The 7,669-nt window shown below is 28.4% G+C and overlaps 1 protein-coding gene across 6 annotated transcripts in view; it reads left to right on the top strand.

Annotated features, from left to right (window-relative positions):
- LOC106462772 overlaps positions 1-7,669 on the top strand; it is a 57,444-nt gene that overhangs the window by 30,079 nt on the left and 19,696 nt on the right. For 5 of the 6 annotated variants that reach the window (XM_013922724.2, XM_022390108.1, XM_022390110.1 and 2 more), the window contains exons 3-5: positions 3,567-3,724; positions 6,002-6,074; positions 7,177-7,238. In XM_013922724.2, the coding sequence (XP_013778178.1) occupies positions 6,010-6,074; positions 7,177-7,238 (127 nt within the window). In that variant the 5' untranslated portion in view covers positions 3,567-3,724; positions 6,002-6,009. The remainder of the gene's footprint in view (positions 1-3,566; positions 3,725-6,001; positions 6,075-7,176; positions 7,239-7,669) is intronic. The other variant, XM_022390111.1, reaches the window with a different exon arrangement.

Below are 7,669 nucleotides of genomic sequence, written 5' to 3'. Positions count from 1 at the left end.
ATTAGTAAATAAGTTTATAAAGTAGTACACTTCGTAAGATTAATAGTAGTCATATTTTATTTGTTGTGTGTTGTGTGTATAGTATATATATATATATATAAGGTGGGGCAAAAGTACTGGTAGTACACAAAATAGTATAAAGATAGTTGAAATGTATTTAACATTTTTTTTTTTGCAGAGTAAGACATTAAATATTATGTTCTAAATTAGTATAACAGCCTGTCAAAAATGATGGGAAACAAAAGCCTACCAAATTTGAATCCTCCGGTATGCATTTGGAATTTTGCTGCCTCTAAACAGACATAAGAAAAATAAAGGGTCTTCTAGCTTTTGGAAACCAAAGCCTATAATGAGCAGTATCTACTTTACCTAACTAGTGTCTCTTCCCAGCATCGATTCTTGTCCCAGCTTTCATTGATAACAGTTAGTTTCTAATCTCATCAATTGTATTATTGCAATAGTTCTCTTAAAACCACATTTCTTGTAAATACTCGATCATCTTTCAAAAACTTCTTTTCATAACAAATAACAAATTAATTTCACTCGGTGCTAAATAAATCCTTGGTATAAAAACTCCCTCCTTGACATGGCTTTTATACAGTAGAAAAAGTGTCGAAATGTAGGAGCTATTTACGCCTATGTTAACGATTGAATTCAACTAAAATGAGAACAGGCAATGAAAAGAGGAAATATTACTGGAGAAAAAGTGGAATTGGAAACAACCATATGGTCACTTTTACCCAATTCTATATGTATATCAGTGATATTGTTGTAACTAGTATTGTATGTACGTGTAGGTTAACAGAAAGAAGGCTGATAGTATTTTATCTTGTTTATAAAGATATAAGTAGGCTTACTGAGTTGCCTGAAACCGGAACAGGGTTATTATATATGCTATTGTACAAAATATTGTTATATGCAGTGACTACAAAGAGTTGACTATGTGTGTTTGGTAACTGCATACAATACCTTATACATTATTATTTTGTATTAATTATATGGTTAGAATACTTGTGTATCAACATATTACTAAGTTTGTTCTGGTTTAGAAGAGATTTAAGTTGTATTCCTGTTTCTTCTATGACCACAAAGTACAGTTTTTAATTTATGTATCAATATAGAACATATTAAGTTTTAGGTGAAGATTCAAAAGAACAAATCCTTGATTTAGTAAACAAAAATTTATTCTTGTGTTGCTAGAGTATTAGGAATAGTTTGATCTCTATTTCAACAATCATTAGGAATGGGGTACGTGAACTGCAAGATAAATAAAACCAAAAATATGGGTATAAAATTTAATAAATGTAAATGAATGTAGTCAATGAAGAAAAATATCATAAAAAAAAAAAAAATAGTCTTAACAGTGGTTTAATTCACTGGATCATATTCCATATATTTTGTTAAGTCTATATAATTGGTATATTTCATTCATTAAATAATTCTTCGTCCACTTGTAACTTAGTGGATTGATTGCTGTTTGTGATGTGTTTGCTTAATGTACAGTTTTAAATTTAGGTCTTTAATTATAGTGTTTGACTCACTGGGGAAGTCGCACGTTAAAATGTCAAACCTAAGTTATGCATGGAATATATTTTGATAGGTTTTAGGTGCACAAACTAAACAATTGTATTAAGCTGTAATCCCATGAGCTTAAGATAATATTTGACAGTTTTGAATCAAGGATAACATTAGTATCAATTGAAAGACATGTACATTGTTAAAGTATCCCCTTGTTATTATGAGCCATGTTTAATCTTTAATCAAGAAATAGAAGATGAATGAATTGCACATTACCCAATTATCTTATCATAATTTTAAGGTATATGTTAGATAATATTCATTGATTTTTCAAAAGACAGATATTGTGATTTTAATTTTTGTGATTGACTAATCAAATGATTGTGGAAGATTGGAAATGTCTAGGAAAATATAATAGCATTTTTATACTTGTCCTCTAGTGTCATGATGTTTTGTAAAATATTCTTCTTGTAATACTGTTTTTTTTTATTCATGTGCTTATCAAGTAGATTTTTATTTTTAACACGTGTATTGTTGCACGATGCGGTTCACCGAGTTAATCATAATAGGTAAAACTATCTATTGTGTAATGCCTTTCAAACAGTTTTTTTTACTAGTCATCTTAATGAAATAACTCCATTAAGTTGGTTATTTGTTGCTTCTAAATTAGGCAATGATGAAATAAGTAATGCATGAATGAATGTTAATCATCAGTAAACATTGAATTTGTGCCCATAATTGCATATCGTGATGCTAAGGATATTTATCACATTTTTTAAACCCGTTGATTCTGAGAAGCTCACACTCACAAGCCTGTTGAAGTGACTAATAAGTAACTTAGTCAGATATGAATTAGTACTTATGTACATGTATGTTTCTCTATAGTTTTATTTTGGTAGGATTAAATTTTATGAATATTTTTCTTAAAATTAAAAGTTAGATTTTTACATATAGCCCTCAAAGTTAGAAACAGTATACAGCAAATATGTCATATTTTGTTAGATGTTGAATGCTTGTGTACTGTTTAACGCTTTATTTTGTTGATGACATTGTTCCTCTGTTCTTTCAACGTTCCGTTGAACTTAAATTATTTCAACTCAAAACAAAAGACCTTTCATCCCATTCTCTGTTACTTCCACCTAGTACACACTTTAAATATACATTTGTAAATTTTATATAAGTGTGTTTAAGGGTACTAGTTTTTGTATTTATGCCTAAAGTTTTGACATAATGTGGAATCACCTAGCCTAGGTCCCAAGAGCATAAAATATCTTGTGGAAGAAAAAAATATAAATTCAATTTTAAACTTAAATCATTTCTGAATTAAACTATTTTGCTGTTATATCTCCAAAGTTATGAAAAAAATAGAAACCTTTTTAATCAGCATAAACACTAAATTAACAAATCAAAACATATTTTTTAAGTTTCACTGTCTAGACATTTTATTTTACACTATCAGTACATAGACTAATAACAATACCAGGTCATATCTTTATTGCTAAAAACGATTGTTGGAATGCAGTGTTACAAAAAGACAGAAACTGGCTTTTATGTATATTCGATTAAAATATTAAATATTCAAAATTACAGCAATTAAAAAAAATTCTATGTCTGTTTTTACACATGATGACAAAATATTCAGTCGTTTGTGCCTTTTCAATTACTAAAGTTTTGCTGTTACTATTTTTAATTTTGAGTTTAAACATGTACGTAATCAAACATGAATTGAACCATTTCTTATAGTTATTGTTTGTATTAAACCTTAGTAGATATTATTAAACTTTTTTACATGTAAATTACTGCAATTTTAAATAATATAGAAATTTAAATATATCAACAGGTTTCTAATGTTTAAAGATAAACATTTCTGAACCATCTTGTATTTGTTTGTAATTGTTGGTTTTTTCCCGTTAATCTCTTAATGCTATTAACTTTTTTTTAAAGTTCAAACCTGTTCTGGTTTTGTTTATAGTATAAATTAAAATGTTTTAGTATATTACACTAAAACAGAAAATGGATTATAAGTTGCATACTTTTTTCTTGTGTAGATTTTTGTTCACGTCTAAGATATTGAAACCTTATACAAGATTTTCTACTCTGAAAGATTTATCAGTTGTGGTGTGAAAAGTCAAACATTCAATTATTGTAACACTAGATTGCTGCCCTGCCTTTTTGTGATAGGAGCTTCGTTTTTCTAAATCACAAAGTAAGTAAACAACAGTACTGTGTTATTTCAACCTATCAGCATTAAAGTCTATCATTTTATTCTACTTGTTCTATTTCTATATTGATTACAAAGTTACTGATTGTTTATTTTACAATTAACCATAGTTCGGTTCTGAAGCTCGTAGTTATTTTTCTAAATTTGCAAAATCGGGAAGAAGCGGTTCATATTCCTAAATGGATAAACTCTCCTCAGTTTGTCACATACACCCTCTTTCAATCTCTCTCTCTTTCCACAAATACTGTATAATATTTTTGAGTTACTGTGAATAATACTCTGTGAGGGACCATTTATTTGAGGGGGGGGGGGCTCAGCTATTTCCCAAATCTCTTGTATGCAATGCCCCTGAAAATCACCTTTAAAAAATTCTATGTTTTGTTTTTTTCAGGCCATTTGTACTTTGTATGTTTTATCACAAATTTTAGAGTTACAAAGGAGAACAGATTGAGAAAAGATTCATGTATTGATCTTTTTAACAACAATATTCCTACTTAGACGTTTGAATTAGTTGTGAAATTTAATTAATCATATGATTCTAAAATTTAAATATTTTTACTGAATGGATGGAAATGAAATGTATTCTGACTCGGAGTGTTTTATCAAAAGTAAAGGGTGAAATAGGATTTCAGATACAAACATTGCAATGCAAATATTAGTAAGCCTAAATTGTGTTTTAATAGATAAACTTTTGAGAGCTATACCTAGAATAATTTGTGATACATAGATTTACTAGTATGGTTTCAAACAAAATGTTTGGAGTAAACCAAAAACAAATCTTTATTAAATGCTTTCCTTTGTTTGATTTTGATTATTGTAATGTTGATTTTTTTTATTCTTTTCAATTAATTTATATGTTTGATAATTTCTATTTCACAATAGTTTGAAATTAGCTCCTTGATAAAGAGTGTTTCAATGGCCTGTCCCAACACACTGATAAAATAACATGTACTTTATCAGCTTTTTACCCCAAAGCTGATATAGCTTATAGATAAATGTCATTTATAAAAGGAAGGCACATGTTAGCTTTTCTGGGTATAAGAAAGTTAGAAGGGAAAATTAGTTGAGATATTTACCGATAACCAACTGAATGAAAATGATAGAAAAGTGTAAAGGTGACCACTAACATAATACTTGCAAGTAGTGTTTGGTTTGTTATCAAAAATATCATTAGTAGAATGTTTTATATAGTTAAAGCTAACCAGTTCATCATTATCAAAAGTTGATTTCTACAATATCCATCTATAGCTAATCAACTTGTATTTATGGTCAGCTGTAACTATCCAACTTTCTACAATGTTCACTTGTGACTAATGTTGTATTGTTACAACTGACCACTAATAACTTTCATTACTTACAGAAATGTTTGATCCTTAACTAGAGTTAATTAGTCACAAGTGAACATTGTAGAAAGGTTGAATAGTTACAACTAATATTTAACAATAGCATTGATTTGTTACAGCCAATACTGTGGAAATGTTATATACCTAACGTTGGTAATTGTCTGAATGATTAGACTTTGTCATCTTAAACAAAAATAAAATTTGAGTTACAATCAGCCACCAACAGGAAGAGTCAAACTGTTAACTTACCATTTGAAGAAGAGGATTAGTTATAGTTGACCAGTGACAGAAGGAGAATTAGATTGTTGCAGCTGACTTTGAAAAACAAAAAAACAAACTGATTGGTTATAGTTTATTATTAATAATAAAAAAGTAGATTAACTACAGTTAATAGGATAGCTAAATCCTGTTGGTACAACGCCACAAGATAAAATTTCAATGTAAGTACTTAACCCTTGATGAATTATAGCAGAAAAATGACTGGTAACAACATACTTTTAAGAAGTTGGCCAACTTGATTTTAGGTGTTAAGTGATGTTTTAATTTCTTGGATATGTATGTTGATAAATTTCTTATATTATGTGCAGTAGTTTAATGCATCAGTTAAGTATGGTTTAACTTTATATTCTTGAAACTTAATTGTTTCAGGCTAGCTATGTATAAAGAGTTGTGGTATTTACAGTCTTGAAGTAAAACTGTTGGATATTTTAATATGTTTTAACTGTTAAGTTTTTAGTTATTACCTCTGTACTACAACCAAAAATTTAGAGATGTTCCAAGATGTTCTGATGGTTTAAGAGTAGCTTTTATTTACACATTTAAGTTCCTTCCTATTTGTATACTGTTTCAAAACATTAAAAGATATACAAAACGTACATACTTTAACTCAAAATGCATAATACTTGCTTTGTATTTTCAGTACAAAAAATGTCTCAGAGTAAGAGTGATATTGCACCAATGATAAATGGAGATTGCCTCAATTTTGGAAAAAAGTGAGTTATACTACTGTTTTGTTTTATAAATACATTTTATATATTATATTTTACCAAAATAAAACATTTATAAATTCTCTGTGAAGAGCTGTAAGAGATTTCTAAAATGTTACAAAAGGTCTTGTCAGAAGGTTTACCTGTATCTTTTGTTGATAGCATTTTGTTACATGAGAAGAAATGAGGAGTAATATGAATGTAATCAAATATATCGTAGTATTGTTGTTAGTTTGTTTATTTTGTAATTGTATCTAAGCAAAAAAAAAACTGATTGTAAGCTTAAAGATAATGATGAATTCTGTTTAAAATTAGTGCTAAAACTTTTTTGCTTTTGTTTATTAAAAACGTGTTTGGATAATGCTAGTCCTTCTTAATTTTACTCCATTTTTTTTTAATAACTTATGTATTGAAATTTGTACAAAGTTAGTGTCTACCAAAATCTTTTTGAAGATAATCTTATAGTAGGTATTGTTTTGATATTTTCTAGAATATTATTTTGTGCATAAGCTTTCGTGAAAGATATCCATGTCATAGGTGTAAATCTTAAAGAATGGTGTAGCATAACTTTTATATCTCTGAAGACAGGTTTGCTACCAAAGTTTGTTCTTGTACTTCTTTCAAAGTAACACTAGGAAGGAGAAAATAAATGGTGGTTACAAGAAGAGTGAAAAGAAAGCAATACAAGGATTATCAATGTGCTTATGAAAATATTAGTGGAGTTTAAAAAAAAAGACAAGTGCAAATTGTTTAAGAAACACTCCAGTTTGACCTTGACCTTTCACTCGTGATTTTAAAGAGTTAATCAGATCTAGGACTTTGTTCATAGTTCAAAATTAATCCATCCACTGTTGATAAGATTTGGTCAGATGAACAGGGTCAATTTGGTATACCCCAACTCTGTGATGCTTCGCAGTGGGGGCATAATTAATATAATATATAGATATTTGTATATCTTAAAGATAAATCTTCTTAGAAAGGTCTTTCTATATGTAACTTTCTAGTATTAATAGGTTTGGAATGACTCGGTTAAAACCAAAACAAGATTTATTATACTCATAAAGGTGTTATTTATAAATTGATTACTAAATACTATGTTTTTCTGTAGAGTATCTTACCATGCAAGCCTAGAACCCTCATCTGAGGTGGAAAGAGAAAATGAACCATATGGTAAGTTTGATTCTATGGAGAAAAAAAATTGATAGTCTAGAAAATCGACATTCAAACTTGCATCTTTGCACTCAGTATTGCAACAAAGTTGTTTTAAGTTAATCTCTTCTATATAAAGTTTTAATCTAATTTCTAAAAAAAGTTTCACCTTTTACTCTTACTTAACCATAAAATGAAGTTAAAGAATCTGTTGTATAAACGTATTTGGAAAGTGCTTCCTTTTGAAGTAGTGATTTTATTTTCAATAAAAGTGTGTATATTTTATTCGAAGTGTTCAAGCTTTTTGTATGTGACACGTACTTCAATCAGATGAACATTTTTATATTAGTCGTAGCAGTAATTTTCCATAGGGAGTTGAGATAATTTAATTATACACCTTTGATTACAGTGTTTTTTTCTTTTATTGTAAAGTAAACATGTACTTAATATGG

This window comes from Limulus polyphemus, unplaced genomic scaffold, assembly GCF_000517525.1.
Source record: "Limulus polyphemus unplaced genomic scaffold, Limulus_polyphemus-2.1.2 Scaffold1245, whole genome shotgun sequence".
NCBI lineage: Eukaryota > Metazoa > Arthropoda > Merostomata > Xiphosura > Limulidae > Limulus > Limulus polyphemus.
This window is presented reverse-complemented; position numbering and strand designations above follow the sequence as displayed.